General features: G+C 35.6%; 1 protein-coding gene across 1 annotated transcript; it reads right to left on the reverse strand.

Moving 5' to 3' along the window:
- Window positions 1-3380: 3380 nt before the first annotated feature.
- On the reverse strand, window positions 3381-15159 carry RB195_021450 (uncharacterized protein; the record flags this gene model as incomplete). Its single annotated transcript, XM_064208191.1, has 14 exons — window positions 3381-3440; window positions 4348-4436; window positions 5329-5514; window positions 6295-6363; window positions 6519-6566; window positions 6873-7022; window positions 9841-9959; window positions 10055-10124; window positions 13528-13642; window positions 13706-13879; window positions 13945-14115; window positions 14215-14584; window positions 14875-15014; window positions 15103-15159. The coding sequence occupies 14 exons, from the start codon at window positions 15157-15159 to the stop codon at window positions 3381-3383; spliced, it is 1818 nt and encodes a 605-aa protein (XP_064064072.1).
- Window positions 15160-17818: the final 2659 nt, after the last annotated feature.

Genomic DNA, 17818 nt, shown 5'->3' on the forward strand with positions numbered 1-17818 from the left:
TGAATTCGCTCATATTGGCTCAGTTAAAAAAATTTCTTTTCGCTTTGGGGAAAAAGCTACAAATTTACGGTCTAAGATCTACAACTAATCAATAATGCAATAATCATCATCATTTTCAATAGTGTTCAATTATTAGTTGGGTAAATTCTCAGTGGAATTACTTTCAAAAGACTGATGCTGCCTATCCAGAAACTTAATGAGTTTTGGATGGTAAGAGTTCCCGTTTTATTCCTCACCGTTCCGACAGTCTGACGGCGCTAGGATTAGGTTGTAACATGGAAAAAGAATCAAATTTAATCGGAGTTCTCCACAAATCCTATGATGTTTCATTCAGCAAATTTTACTCCCTTATCGCTCGGATCACATCGCTTGGATGGCGACACCTCATCCAAATTATAATCTCATCCTGGCACCTACAGATTATTATCTCTTCACAGTCCTGAAACATCATATCCTTCAAGGAATAATGAAGGGCTACGACTATCACAGAATTAATCCCTGAGGTTTTGGCCTCTAGCTTCATTCTTATGGTTTAGCTGGATCCAAGTTATATCCACGAAAAGGTTCCTGACACTCGTAATTATTGTATTTTCGATTAATCATAAGAAAAAAAGACTTATGAAATTTTTCAAGGGATAAAAACTTTCTGACCAACTTAATAACCAACTGGGTTGTTATTTCACGAAAAAAACGTTCCCAACAAAATTCGTTACCAACCGCAGCATCCGAAGGCAACCGTACCGCTCTATAATATTTCTGAGTTCAACTTTTCATTCTTCCAATTACTTATCCAATTAATTCCTTATATTCCAGAACATCTCTAATGAGATCTCTTTCATTTTTCATTTCATTAATTTTTAATGATTTAAAAAATTTATTCTAAAGAATATTTGACATGTACAATTATGTATTTCTTCTAATGATGATGATGATGATGATATCCTGAATATCTATGAACTCTTTCATTCGAGAAATGAGCTTCTATCGAGTACTGTGATCTTTATTTCAGGCATTTTACTGAAATTCATCAAATGTTATTGTTTTTATTAGAATAAAAATAATATTGGATATTTTGTTGCTGAGTTGATATGGAGTAATCGTATGTGTTTCCTTGAGTTTATTTTCGTTGAAGAAAAAAATATTTTTTTCATTCTCATCCGTTCAAATCCAACAATATGAGAATATTTGCAGTTAGGTCAATATGATATTATTGAATGGGCGATATTTTTTTTCCTCCTTTCGACACATTTCTTTTAACACTCTAGGGGTTCGTAATTGAATATATGGAGACCCGTATGTGGTAGGTACGAATGCGTACTCGTCGTTAATGAACCGATCTATGTACTGCACCCAATGTTGCGATGACCACTGAGTCCACGAATCCACAAAATTCCCTCAACGAACGACGTAAAAAAGAATTACTATTGAGCGGTCCATGTGACACTTCTAAAACTCGTAGCTAACAATATATGTGGATATCGAATCCCACGTACTGTTTGCATATGATCGGATTAGCCGTCATTATGCTAATCAGACTCGGATTTTTATAGTATTTCTAGGACATCTGTTGCACATATCTATCCATAAGGAGAGCACCAAATATCCATTTGACCTAAGCACCTGAAGAAGATGTTCGTTAACAGCATGTGGATGTGGATGTGGATGGTGTGAATTTCTTCAAGAATTCTGGAATAAGGAAAAATCCAGAACCTTGGGATAGATTAGAATACACAATCCCAAAATGAGAAAAAATAAGCAGTTTTTCAAGAAAAACTCCAAGAAAATCTTCTACTTCCTTGTGGTTTCTAAAGCTTCAACCTTCATCTACAAAAATATTTGTTCTTTTTTTTTAAATACAACGAAAATAATACGCAATTTTTTTGTCTTTGTGTAACTCAGCGTTTATTTGAATAACCTAACATCAACACGGATATGACTGAAAGAAATGATGTCACCATGTACATATGTACACACGTCAACACTCAGGAAAAATTTCAGGAAAAAGGGGTTACGGCAAACTTTCCCGTGAGAATAAAAGACATCAATAGGTTCATTTTCTTGCAAACAATGGAGGAAATTGCGTGGAACTAGAACAAGCCCAAAATCTTTAACCCAGAAATCATTCTACAGCTGCGTTTCCAGAAATTTCGAAAACAGGATACGAACTTATCCTAAAACAAACACATGGTATGAACTCAATCTCACAATCTCAATCCGAGAAAATCATGGAATTGTGAAAAATTCTCTACATGGGCAGTTTCTGAAGGACTTGATCCTAGATCTTTGTGTGAAACACAAATATTTAAATAGAAATTTTTGAAAATGTCAGTTTACTACTAACACAGTCTACTGGGAATTTTCATCTATATTCAGCATTATACATATATTTAACACTATTTTTCCAAACCTTCTTGAACTTCGAAACTCGAAACTTCGAACTCTCATGATGTTCCTCTCATAATGTAATTCATCCACTATACAAGTTCCATCCTGACACGTTGGGATTTCATAGATTATCAAAAAGAAAAGAGCCGTCTTTCATCTTTGCCGCTCATCATTTATTCTAGTAACAGTACATAAGTTACTTTATTCCGCTGGCGTGTTCTTTTAAAAAGTGTCCAGAAAAACATCCGCTCTTTTCTAAAATATTGACTATGTCCGAAACGGAGAAAAAAGTGGTAGGATTGAATAAAACCTCAGACATGAGGATTATTTTCAAGTCTTCTCTTGCATGGATGAGTTTGTACATGTTATACACTAATATATATCAAAAATGTAAAGCTATATTTAGTACGAAGTGTATAAAATAACAAAAAAAAAGTTTTTTTTTAAACAGATTTATCAACTTTGTAACAAACACAACACACCACTGTACACAAAGATGCTCATATGAGATAATAATGACACATTTGATACAGAAAAAAAAAACAGTTCACAACCATTCTCCTGCTTATATTGTTATATAGTAACATTAATCCACAATCCAAGCGTGGATTTACATTCATAATTTAAATATTATATTTTGAAGAAAAAAAAAGTAGATGAGTGTAGCTAAAATCTGCTTATTTTGAGAAGACTCCGCTATTAAAGCGTTTCATGATGAGGGTGAGAGGGTGAGGGAGACGGAGAGGGAGAGAGAGAGACAAAGACAGAGAGACAGAGATGAAATAATAAATTGATATCCATGATATGGCAGCGAAAATTAAATGATGACTGAGTGGATGAGTTCACTCGGAATTTTTTTTTTCTATTATATTGAGAGAAAAAAAAATATGGTGATGGGTGACAATTCAACGACAACACAATACCGATAAATAATAGAGAACAGTTTCTTACATCTATTTGAATGTATTGTAAATAAGATCGATCAATATTCCATATTAATATCTTCGAACTGTTGGACATTGACCAAGTTTGTCTCGTTTAGCGAAACGAAGCACCTAAATACAATGTAATTTTTACAAAATAAGGTGATATAGTGAGAAATAAACAACGAATTTTATTTGTATTTTATATTTCACATACATATGAGAATAGATACATTGTAGTTTCTAAACATCTTTTTACTAACCTGCATACCAATGAAGATATAATACGATTGAATTATCGATCGATTACCAAGCTCAGAATTCTTTTTTATGGCAGAAATAATCCTAGTTGGAGGTGCAGAAAAGAGAATGACTAATTTTATGCACCTCTGGTTAAAAATCATAATAATAAATACATTCGAAAGGCTAATATATAAAACTGAAGTAAGTTTTTATCATTTCATTGGGGTAAGGGGTAAAAACGCTCCCCAAAAAAATTCTCCTTATGAAAAATTTTTCCCTTTAATTACAATTAATAGCTTCATGGAATTATTGAGTACAACCATATTTTATGCCATCAGAGTACAATTGTGAATACGAGTGTGAATATAACATGGATGGTAATCAGTTCTGCATGGATTAGAATCCAAATTATTTTTCATTAATGTTAGTTAAGGTTCGAAAAGCTTAAAAATACTATAGATAGTCTCAAAAACCGGAAAAAATGATATATTTTGGGATTTTCATTTAGCAGAGAGGAAACGAGTCAGACATCTCCCTTAACAAATCAATTGAACATAGATTTTACTTCTTTTAACAAAACGTCCTACTGTAATTATTTTTAGTACTACTATAACCAATTCATTATTTTATAAAAAGTATTAATGTCAACTATTTATATACATGTTAGTGATATTGGCTATGTGATAATTTATATTTTTTCATTTCAATCCGGTAACTGTATATTAAAAAATTTGTTTCATTCATTCATACTACCGTAATCACTTTCATTTCATAAAATAATACCCAGATACATTACCTTATCCATGGTATCGTCATCCCATTCTGCTAATACTGTCTTCCCATTCACAATAAATCCCTGCCTGTTGTTATCTTCATCATCTTTTCCTGAAAAATATATTATTTAATATTCGTGTCATTCATTAATTATGTGTCTAGTTCCACAAAGTATGGAACAGGGTTCTTCTTTATTCTATAGTTCTTTTGTTGCTATAAATAGAAACGATTCGAAGACATCCCATTAGTAGTATATTTTAAATAATTTGTTTTAGTATAGTATATTTTGAATGAATAAGTTATCACATTGCAGTTGTATTGAAATTCGAATGCTTCTCCACTTTTTCCCCCGATGAAACAGTGAAATATGAGTGAAATTTTCGATCTTTGAAGATTTAATTTTTCGAATAATTTTACTAGTTACACATTTAAAAAAAGCTCCGACATTCGAATGATTTATTCATTCGCGGATTATAGAAAGAATAATATTAGTAATATGAGATTCGGATTACTTTCAGGAAAACGATGGTCTTAAAATTCTTCAGTTTTAAATGAATGAGACACTCTGACGTTTATTTCCAATGAACTTTTGATTATTTATTAGTCATAGAGCATTCTTTCGAGTACCATTCTTTAATTTCTGGATAAAATATCGGTCCATGCTTGTGATAGATCACATAAAATCCGAAAAACACAAAAAGCGATAGCAATTGTTTTTCTCATTTTCCCTACCATATATATGAAATCCATTGAAAAACAACAAATTGCTTTCTTTCACATCCCGATATTGCAACATTTCACGCTTTTCGCATCCGGAATGTAAGTGCTCATAGGAAGTGATGAATTTCATTCTCCCATGAGATCGGAAGAAACCCCCGTCGACGACAGTTCGTAATCGATGTGACAACGAAATTTGCATGGATCCACAATTTATCATGACGTAGCCGACGAAACCCGTGTTCATAGTTTTGCAACGAAGTGTTATCGGATAATATATGCTTACCAAGAAGTATATAGCGACGACCGACACGAATTTTTGGACATTTGCACATTACGGAATGTGATGACATCCAGAGATACGTTTCACCACGTCGACCTCGTAATCCTTTCTTGAAAACATTCTCCACGACTACACGATATCTTGCCCAACCATCCACCATTTCTCTGCCAGTAACGAATAGTTGTAAAGCTGAAAATGATTGAAATCAGGTAGAATTCAAAACGACGGGAAAAATATTTGCTGCTGTTAGCAATTTAACAATTATAAATAAGATATAAATATAGTATATTATACTACATAGTACAATAACAAATATAAGCTTCTAGCAGCTTCCTGTGACTTGGCATTACGCCAAAAAAAAAACAATGCTAGGCCAATTTCATTCTTTGAAAAGAGAAATGCTGTCAACTCATGAACTGTAGCAATCCTGAATAAAATTGTGTGACATAGAATTCTAAGGTTAGGAATAAAAATAAACAAGAAGAATTATCCATGCAATGCTATAGAGATAGAATTTACTAGTTACAGATGTAGAAAGCGAATGATAGTAATTAGCTGAATTCTATAAGATTTTGAAGAGAAACAAAGAATTTTTGGCAAGAAATTGAATGCTTCTATTATTTCCATTTTTTTCCTCAAAATCAAATACTTCTGAAACTTTCCGCTTTCGCCCAATATAACAAATTCCTTGGTTGCTCGACCTATTCCATAGCTACTTTTTCAAATTTGCTCAATTCAAAAGTGATCCACAAATATTTATGATTAGTTTTCTGGAAGGCATCCTATTCAAGAATATAGTATAAGTCTATTTTCATCGGTGATTTTAATTGGTTCCTTGTAAATTCGATACAAAATCTGGATCGTTTGAAGTTGCAAAATTGAGGATGCGTAAACTTCATTTCTCAATCCAATTCCAATAGGCTATTTTTTTTATTATTTTTGAAATTAATACCGTTCACCATCACTCACCATAGTCCCTCTTGCAGTATTTCTTCTGATTCAATCTTTTCGGAACAACTCGACATTTCGGGCAATCTCCTGGAAATATTAATTACAGTACATTTCAAAGTACTGTATTCTGATCACAATCCCCATTTCTTTTTTTCGTTCTCTTAAAAGTGATTTCCCTAATTGATGATGGTGGATGGCATTGAAATGGAGGGAGATTGCGTTCAAAAGAAAATGGATGTCACCTTGTTCGGAGGATCCTGTGACACTGCCGCCGCCTTTTGCCGGAAGTCCTGAAATCAAATGAATGTGGTGAACGCAACAAGCTACCGTAATATGCTTCTATCCGAAAAAAAAATGCGGATTATTTAATGATAGAACATCCACAAAGGCACGTATTTACTCATCTTAATGCGATCGTAGCTTGGCATATTGTATAACGAAGGATTAGCGCATGCTACTATGCGCAAAGCTGGCCTACGCCGTTCCGGACAATGATAATTAGCAGCGATGAGCCGAAGAACAACACAGCATATAGTGTTTAGATAGAAAAATATCCTTCACATTACTAAACATTAAATAGTATTAAAAAAACTTACTTATACATGGAGTTACTGTAGATCTGCTTTGTTGATAACCTTTTGCACATCGATTACATGTTTGTCCAGTAACTCCTGGCTTACAAACACATTGACCGGATGTCTGATTACAGCTTCGGCTAAGTGATCCAACAGGATGACATCCACAACCTGGATAACAAAATAATTCATTCGTGGAAGTAATCTACTCTCTTGTCTCAAATAGTAGCCTTAAAATCAACTTTTGAACGATACTAAGACTTCCCTGGATTTCAAAAAAAAAAAAAAAAAGAAAAATGTAGATTCTGGATAATTAACTGAAGCAGAATATTTAAATGCGCAAAAAAAGTGCTTTCTGAGAAACATTTGCTGCGTATCCATCAAATTTTAGCAGATCCAATCCAGAGGACGCTAATCAGTCAAAGTCGGATCTTCTACCTCCGAGGAACTAATGGATGTCAATGTTCCGGTTCTTGCTGGATGTATCGTTGATCTACGATGTGCTATTATCGATAGAACCTGTAGAATTTTCTCGAATCACCCGCACTAGGATTATTTCCTAATATTTCCTGCTGTTTACGTCCAGCAATTTTAAAAATGTTTTAGAAATTTCTTAAAGGATCTTTCCATCTATATCTATAAGTCTCATTTTGGATTATTTTTTACTATAATGGTAATATTATTAGGTTTAGTGTACTAATATTGACATTAGAATACCTTTTTTTTAAAGAATTTCGTCTGAGAGTTGATTTTTTACATTATTTTTTCTATAAAGTAGTTATTATGTGTAATCTTCAATTCAACAATGGTTATGAAATTTTGATAACTACGAAATTCACATATGATTCCCAGGTTTTATATGATTAACACAATTATTTATGGTTTTCGGTTAAAAACAACTTTTTTCTCCATAATCTCTGTTCATCTCACATGTCAGGATGAGTTTTCTAACATTGTTAGCTAATCTTGCACTTCGTAACATATGTATGCACATTACAAGGATACTTAGAACTCCAGATATCATATGTCAAACATAATCGAAAAAAATGGGAACAGTTGCAGTTTATTTTTACTAAAGCTGTTCTTAAACAATTGTTAACTTGTTATGAGAGCGTATATGTTGGGAATATGTTGTGAATAGAAGATCATGGAATTTAAAAAAAAAAAATTCCGCTGTTAATTTCATATCGATTGTATGATCCGGGATTTTCTTTTCCGGCAAATGTTCATAAAAACTACACAAGTGTAGCAGTCTATAATTCTTTAGAGCCAAAAGTGCAAGATTTGACTTATATCGCTATTTTTTTCTTTGTGCAATTGTTCCGTACCACTGACGAGTCGCGCAATCGAGCAGAGAACGTGTGGAGAAGAGAATTTGAAGGGATTTTTTTTCCCCGGAGATTTTCTGGATTCTTCTTGGATTCTCCAGCGACTCGTTGAGTGTGTAGGTCTTCGTTCAGCTGTGATGTGCTGATCTGGTGCTCATGTGAAGTCGTTCAGTCCCCCCCTCCCCCTCTGTTAAGTTCACGACAGCGGCTTGTAATCGTGATGTTGGCAAGTTGTGTAACTCGATGTTTTACAGGCGCGTCGTGTTACGCGCATCGATCACCAGCGATCACTGCCAGAGGGCAATTTGTCGAAGGATCCCAATTGCCAGGAGCTGTTCCGTTAGCCGACACAATATGTGTGTGTGTGTGGCACATCCACACGGATTAAGACCTCATAATGTGCACCAATCCCACGCATGTCACATTTTCAAACGATTTTCGTCGGTATACTTGACGAAAAGCCAAAGGAAAAAAAACAACACAAATCACGCAATATAAATGCTGTATCCAGAGAGAGATTGGTGGATTTTCTGCAAGAGATAGAATGAAATCTTGGATTTGTTCGCCACACTAATGTGATTCTTTGCTTGACTAGCTGGGAAGAGTAACCAGCCGTGTGGAGTGGGGAAATTTGTTTAGAAAAAGCGTGAGAGTTGCCAGTGCAGAAACTAATCATATTCTCTCTCTTTCTGGATTTGGGTGAAGGGGGAAACTAGCGAGAAGAAAACAATCTTATTTCGTACTTTTTCTCGTGTGTTAGCGTTAATGAAATGTTCCTCCGAAAAAAGTGTCTATTGGATTTTATCGCACTGCAACATGATGGTCAGAAATCTATTCGTCGCCGAAATGGATAGCCCTTTTGGACGTAATTGACCAGCGTCCGACCCGGGGCACATATTCGTTTGGCCGGGCCGGTGCGGAATGTTGCGAATCAACAGCATCCAGGAATGAATAGGAATATCGATAATGTTGTTGACGTTTTTGATACTTCAATCTATCGTTCCCTTATTTTTCTTGTGGTTATAAAACGAACGCACGTCGTACGAGGGTAACAGTCGTAAAAAGAACTAATCGTATTGCGTGTTCCGAGGTTATGAACACCATTTTGATAAACGACCGCGCACTACGGACATAAAAACGCTCCGGCTCGCGCCACGTAATTACCAACGTTTTGCTGAATTCGGACCGATGCCAACGACAGCAAACTTAAAGATCACAAAAATAAATCCTCGCTAAATCTGGCAGAAAAATGTCCAGTAGACTCGAAATAATTTCTACCCTATCTAAACTCATAACCAGAAAAATCCCGAGATCTCAGGACGTTTTCTTTTGTCGTCGCGATCATCCTTCACAGGATTAGGTGACCCTCTTACTTGTTGCTCCGTTGTTTCACAGTTGCAAATTATCCGGACTTTACTTTCAATCACCGTTTTTTTTTCCCTTGCGCGGCCGCAAAATTTCGGGAAGTACTTTGTGACCTGTATAAGAAGTGAATCGACACTATGTGAATCATTGCAAGTACGAAATAATTGAATGGAGGTGAAGTTCAGGTTCGAAAAAAAAATTCGACGAAAAAAATCCGGAACACCCTCATCCTGTATGTGCCGAAGATTTTACGATGACTCCCTGTGACGTTCCAGAAATTCAAAAAAAAATCTTACTTTTACATGCTTTCTTATTTGTGATCGGTTTGCTTGTATCCCTATAGAATCCATGTTTGCATAGGTGGCAATTACGTCCGATAGTGTTGTGTCGACAATTTATACATACTCCTCCGCTTCTGAAGTGGTCATTCAGTCTTTATTATTATTTTTTTTTGTCTGGATAATTATAAATTCATCTTCGAAAGCATGTCCAGGACATTTTTACACCTACCTATTTCCACTTAATCGATACAATTCCTGATCAAATCGACACCTTTTCGCGTGAAGATTGCAATTGCATGCTGGAAATATGCACATTAATCGTAAACACACGTGATCATGCTTATGCGCTTTAGGAATATTCACTATCTTCCAAGATACGATAATTTACAGCACATCTGCTCTGCCACGCAAAGCTCACACACCCCGCCAAACGGACGGATGAACGGACACCACGATCCACAGAGCATTCCAATAACAACCACAAATATTCCTAAGAGTCTTGAATAGCTTCATTTAGCAGGAAGACGAGGAGGAAAAGAAGTAGAATTTTCTTTTATTTTTCAAAGATTAAAACTACACACTAAGATCGACTCATCCAGAAAGGAACAGGAAATCAAATTCTCTTTTACAACCACATCTCAATAAAATCGACGGGGGATCCGCGTGAAGTACCCACGTATCCGTTGATGGCCGACCTCCTATTGCACATCCATCCGGGATTTTATTGCCGAAATCTCTTCTCGAATTGACACCTCTCATAGCAAAGGTGACAGAAAATCTTTGTTCTCCTGGCGACATTCTTTTTGATCTCATGATCAACCTCGATCAATAGGGCATTATATAACGTTGGCAGCAGTAGCGTTGAAGTATGAATGCCCTTAAGCGGTACCTGTCAACTATTAAAAGCGTCATAATTTCTGCACCAACCTATATTTTGACTTAGTACTTTTTAGACACTTAGAATTTTACTTTTTACTACTTGAAAATACATAAAAGAACTGTTTTCATGAAGAAAAAAAATTGCGCTTTTTTTTATGAGAGCGGCTCGCGGTGACTTCTATAAAGTTACAAATTGTTTCGATTCTTTCTCCGTGGTTGTTAACCGACAGCAATCGGTTTGTTTATCGCAACCCTAATATGGGGTTACGAGAACAATACGAGCGACACCTGCGTTAAATCGCTACCGTATTGAGGGTGATGGTGGGGGGAACGAACGTATGACGCTGTGTTCACATCCATATCCACACACTTCTCACTTCGGTTAATCACATTCATTTCATTTGCATATCCACATATGCTAGGCCAACCAAACGATCATCACCGTATCGCTTATGGGGCTGTTTTGGAATTTTTCTATAGCATCTGGTCCGCTATCGGCGCTAATAATACTGTAACTTCATAACTTTTTGTTGAAAAATACCTACAGTAAGATTTTGAGGGAAAAAAATCATATTTCCGCGAAGAAAAAGTCCTATCAGAATTGGCCAAACTCCTCCCAAAGTATATTTCTTCAACTAAATTTTTAAAGAATATTTTAATGGTATGTTGACAGATTAAAAAGTCAAAATCCATAAATAGAGTTTATTTAGCTAGAAATATACATATATCCTGCATACGTCAGAGTATTCTCAATATTTTCGAATTTCCTCCTTCAGATAAGAAACCGGTCATTTAAGTTCAGATTTATTTTTCCCCTAAATTTTTGAATATCGTATCATTCCCGGATTCTTCGACGACACTACATATTTGTTGTAGTATCGCGTTTCTCATTGATATTTCCAATTTTTATCGACTAAAAAATTGTTAGTACACGAAACAATATCGGTTTTGTTTCGTTTGTTGCGTGACGAATTAAAAAATATGATTGCCATTAAAATACACACCTATACACAAAAAAAAACACCTAGGAACAAAAGAAATCGAAGCGACTTATAGTATGAGCCGAAAAAATATTAGCCAAATACACAATATAATCCATAAAAATTGTCGAAATAACGTTATTGTTGTTCCAGAAAATATAAACAAAATATTTCTCTGATTTCCCCTTTCTTTCGATTCGATTACTTCGATTTCGATTCGAATTTCGATTATATTTATTTTATTATGGGTTATTTTTTTTGTGGATAACTCAAATAAATAAATAGTTTGGGATGGATCATGCCCTATTATCGGATTCAGATCTCCTCGGATAGTAGCGTCATAAATGCAAAAAGGATTCACGGATTGACCGTTGCCGTCTGATCGTTTGCTAATCCACTTTTATTTATTGCGAGAACAATAATAATCGCGGTATGGATGAGGGCAGAAAAAGGGGTCAAAAAATAGCGGTTAACGCTTTGAGCTCCGCATAGTGCGTGATCACTTGAAATGTGTGACAGAAGGTCCAGGGTACGTACGTATATGTATGACAAGGATTTCCCATCTAAAGATTACGTGAAAAATCTGAGAACGAATCTGGTTCAGAATCCAGAAATGAATCTTCACATCACGTCACAGTTGTTGTTAATGATTGTTCTCGTGTAGTGTGGTGGTGATGGGAATTTATTTGGATAGTACGCAGGTGAACGATACGCGAACGGATGACGGACGGAAGTGCGCCATATCGTACGCACAATAGAAAAGCCTCCGTATGAGCCTTTTACCCCCTTCAAAGGTGTCAATAGCGACGACGACGACATTGAACGCCTACAAATTGTCCACCAAACAAAAGCTACCAGACCAACGTAAAAACGTGCATTATTAACGCATGATAGAACACATCCATACATACACACACATATACACACATATACACATACAAGCCTATACACACACACATGTGCCCTTTTAATCGTTATTGTCTTTCTTTTTCGAGGAAACCACGAAAATGATTAGTAGAGGATCGGAAGAAAAAATTGATAGGTGAGAATTGGAATCGGAAAAGACGGAAAAGAGAGAAAAGTGGCGAAGAAGAAAAATTTTGTTGCTTCTTGATGCTTCCTGTAAACATCCTCAAAAATAATGAGCGTATGCTAATTATCTCAAGTTAAATTACTTCCCGTTTAATAGAAATGAGTTCCTTCTCTTTTTTTCTGGAAAGAGAAGTAGTAAACGAGGTAAGTGAACAAAACATGTCATAGATGTTCACATTGGGATCTTTGCCAAGAGATTTGATGAATCCGAAAAAATTCTCCTTCTTCGCATGCATATGAGTACAATATTGAGGTAAAAAATTGTTATTTCATCCATAAGAAATTTACTATAAAAGTTTTAAGGCCAGAATGAGAGTGAGTAGTAGTAGAAATCCATTCTGGAACGAGTGAACATAAATGGACGAGTCTGGTTTTTTACGGCGAACACTTTGTTTTTGTCCTAGTTTGTATTAACTCGAACTTACTTTACTTACTTACATTTAAAATGGATTATTAAGGAAATGTAATTGTGCACATCAAATGGGATTCAATTCAAAGTTGTAAAAGATGTGAATAGGGGAAAAAGAACGGTAAAGAGATGGAGACAAAGCGGAGAGGAAGAAAGGGATTGGAGACAGAGAGAGAGAGCAGAGAACATGAGTTATATGAGTTGCGAATATGCGACACGAATATTTTCACCATGTCCCGGAAACATTTTCAAGGAACGCAATAATAATCCTTGTAATTGCAGGATCATGATAAAAAGAGAAGAAATATTTAAATTACTTCAAATATCTTCTATTCAACCTACCAACACATGCATTTGCGTTATGTGATGTGGCACGGCCCCATGGACGATCAAAATGAAATGGTTTACAGGTTTCACATTCGGTTCCAGCTGTGTTATGTTTACAATCACATGTGAACTGAAAATAAGAGAAAATTAACATTTCTATCTGCTTAAAAATAATTTCTCTCTAACCACTTACTCGGCCCATTTTATCAAAAATACAACGGCTTGCATGTCCATTACATTTACATCGACCACCAACCGCAAGCTCACCCATCGCATAGAAATACCGTTGCTTAATATTCTCCTCGGTTGTTGTTGTATTACTCGGCGTATCGTTCACATCGTTTGAGGATGCGCCATATAGATTCGTCTGAACGTGTACAGTCATCCATACTTACGCATTGATTAATAAAATGAGGGGGGATGGGACCTTACTTGATCGGCGCTAAGACGAGTGAAAACAATCCGTATATCTGTAGCAGTGACCCAATCCTGAAGTACTGGTGATGTTTCGAATAGAAGTGCAGATGGACGATTTTCCAGGAATGGAAAAGCGATTCTATTACCGCCTGGAGCAATATTATGCGCATTGGTGCAGACGGCTTCCTAAATTTTTTCCAGTAGAACATCTTCCATTTAATCTTATTTTTTTTATCTATGAATTAATTATTCCTCAACTTATGAGATCGTATTATTCAAAAATACCTGCTCGTTGTGTTTTGTTATAGCTACGTCAGCTGCTTTCCCGAACATGTTCTTACAATCAGATGAATAGTACTGGAAGGGTATCCATGTTTTTCCATGATCCGTCGATTTGTATAACGCCATCGAATCCGGTAAACGTGAACAGAAATACATCGAGATGTATGTGAGCTCGAATTTCTTCCCAAGTGATAATGTAAGTGACACATTATGTGGATTCAGTGACGGTTCCGAGACCCAACATGTCATATTTCCAGGTGAATTCAAATCAGTAAGTAATGATGCAGGATGTGATTGTCCAGGTACAGATGCGTCACATACATCACAACGTTCTCGCATAATACCATCAGCGCCTTCCTTGATAGTGCAAAATCTGAAGAAGTGAATAAAATAATGTGGTCTTCCTCTTTTTCTTTTTCTTTTTTTTTTGCACACATTTCCACTCATCATTCCGCAAACAACCGAAGCCGCAGTGGTACGACCGCCTGTTTCGCGCTAATCCAATCAAGACGTACGCAAGAAGCAGCGCAAGAGTTCTCTCGAAAAGGCCATCGAATGACTTTACCAAACGCCTTTAGTCTTCCACAACATCAATGTACATTTACAATGAAAAGAACGAAAAAAAAGAAGAAGAGAAAAAAAAAACATCAAGAACGTAATCACCTTGATGGACCGTTCATACCACATGTATCGGATGCAATGACCGGTTTACCAAATGCTGCATTAATAAACTCCGGTACACATCGTATTGGTCGTCCAGTTGATTCGTAACATGGATCATGATCAGGTTCCCTCATAGAGAACTAAAAATCCGGGAGGAAATTACGATGCTTAGATGATTTATTGCGAACCCGTCATCATAAACCTCCCCCCTCTCGCCCTCCTGCTCACCTGTGAAAAGTAGGCGGCTTGTGCCACATGCAGTGAGAATAACACTGCTAATAGCATTAGATACTTCTTCTTTTGAATGCTTTTTCTGGAATGTATAACATTTTTTCTGGATGTTATCATAGCGTAGTTCATTAACGAACGTTATAGATTACATTGTATTTACGGGAAAATACTGTGAAAAGAAAAAAAAAGTTTAAACGAGAATTTAAAGGTTTTAGTAGTAAGCATGATAAAATCCCAGTAGAATTCTACATCCCGTTGTAGACGTTACTCTGACTAAGCACTGACTAACGTTCTTTTCAATAGGTAGAGATAGATGAGAAGACGAGAATTGAAAAAAAAAACCCAGGGAAAGATTCTTTGTTCTTTTATGAAGTTTAACTTTAAAAATTTGAAATTGGATGGAGTTCAGGATAAAATTGTGATAATTATTAGTTGTTCTGCTTTTAAGAGAAAGCAGGTAATCTAAATAAGAGGCGTTGGGTGAGGAAAGGCGGCATGTGAAGGGGGGGCAGACCGGGGGCGTTGCAGATTACTCCGCCCACTTTCCTTTCTACGGTAGGCGACCACGGATTAGAACGCAATCCTATCATGAGATACGCAACTCTTGAGGAATAAATGTCATTGAATAGATGGCATTGTCCATCATACACAGGTGTGTATGAATGAGAGAGATAAAACTGTCAAACTTCTTTCCAAAGTGCATTGAGGATGCATAATTGTCCAGTAAACTTAAATCTAATTAAAATCCACATAAAGAAAAAATCCTAGAATGTCGCGTCTTTCAATAAAAATCCACTAAACTCTTTGAAGGAACTCGTTAGTGGAAAAATTCCTTCTTGCGATCAACCACAATCCCTAAAATAGTTCCGATATGCGTAGTTCACACGCTCTAAGCTGGTTGCCTAAGGCGTATCCTGAAATGGAATAATGTATAGTTTCACTCATACGATATCATCTACACGGCCTTACTATGATCATCATGTTTCCTAGTCCTTATTAATTAATTATTTATTCAAGTAAAATTATATTCTTGCCTTTAGAAGAGAATATCCATAGACTGGATGTATTGAGAAAAAAATTATTCATGTTTTTTCCACACGTTTACGGACGAATTTCACGTTGCGAATAAGACACATAGAGCATATAGAAAGCAATAAATCACTATGGATGTGAAGAAATCAACTGAAGGCTTTTTTATCCGACAAAGAACACCATTGAAATCATTTGTCAACAGAGCAGCTGTGAGAACGAAAAAGAAATTGAATTCCATTGTTGAATAAGAACAAACTATTATATTCTAAAGAATTTCTTTTTGTTTTTTTTTTCTTTCTTTAGTTTAAATTATTGAAGAAATATGTTCTGCTTATGTCAGTAAAACTGTTTAGATATTTCGTTCTGTCTTCTCAAAGCCTCAGTTATCCATAATAATGGCTGTGAAGAGGTATTATTACAGATATTCATCTGTAGAAGAACATACAAGTTAGTAATTAAATTATAGGGATAAAGGAAAGATTCTTTATTATATTTATTATATATTAGGTCTTTTATTATAGGGACGAAGGAAAGATCAAGGCGTATTTAAAGAACTCAAATGACAGCTAATTTTCTTCAAGAGTTCTCGGTATCAGATCCATAACCATGAGAAATTAAACCACACATCATTAGAGGATTCCGGATATTAGTTGCAAATAAATTTATACTAACCATTATATGTAACTTTCTCAAGCCATCCGCTGGAAACTGGAAACTGGACAGGTGGTAGAAAAAAAAAACGATCGGAAAGAAATCGAGTTATAATACTTAAGGACCACCAATTACAAGGGAAATTAAAGGAGAAAACGATAGAAAGAGGAGTTTTTATCCAGTTACTTTATGTTTATTATTTCTTTTCATTTGTATACATCAAACTCTTAGAAAATTACTGAAATGATAATGTTGGTTAGGATAAGATTAGGTAAGATTTAAGATGACTACAAGTGGGGAAAACAATCCAGAAATGTGACCAAATACCTCTCATCCTGGTTTCTTTCGACTTTAACCGATACATGACAAGTGGATCCACTAATTAAGCCTTGTCTGTATCCTTTGATTGATTGCTAATAGCTCGACAATCTACATCCTTAGATGAATCTTCGTATATTATTCTTTTAAGATTCGTAATAGAAAAAAAAGATGAACTTAAGAGTTCAATAAAATATTTCCTGTTGACCAAAACTGGATTAACTCGCTTCATGCGTTGACCATTGAGGAAATAAGACGTCTCATATATGCATACTCACTCACACAACCATACACACACACACACATGATTGAGGAATACAATTTCCTCTATTTAGATCTATTAGCAGATAAGAACGAGGTCTGTCAACAAACTGCCATCCTAAAGACCTAATCAAGTCAGAAATCATGGACTTCCTCCTATTATCCTTCTACTCTACTCATGTCGTCCAAGAAAGATATGTTGGTACGGGAAGGTACATCTATATACATACATATATATGTATAGTGCAATAAATTGTAATCCAGTGAAGGAGAGGAGAACAAGAAAATTAGTGACATAATTAGTGTTAACCTTATGCTTAAGTTGTTAATGGTTCCAGAAATAAGCGTAAGGATTCTAAAGGATGTTCTTTACGAATACTTTGTATACAACTAGTCTACAGCTACAAGAGATCTAACAATTAGCGCAGCTGTACAACAAGAGGACACGACA

This window comes from Necator americanus, chromosome X (genome assembly GCF_031761385.1).
Source record: "Necator americanus strain Aroian chromosome X, whole genome shotgun sequence".
In the NCBI taxonomy this organism is placed as follows: Eukaryota; Metazoa; Nematoda; class Chromadorea; order Rhabditida; family Ancylostomatidae; genus Necator; species Necator americanus.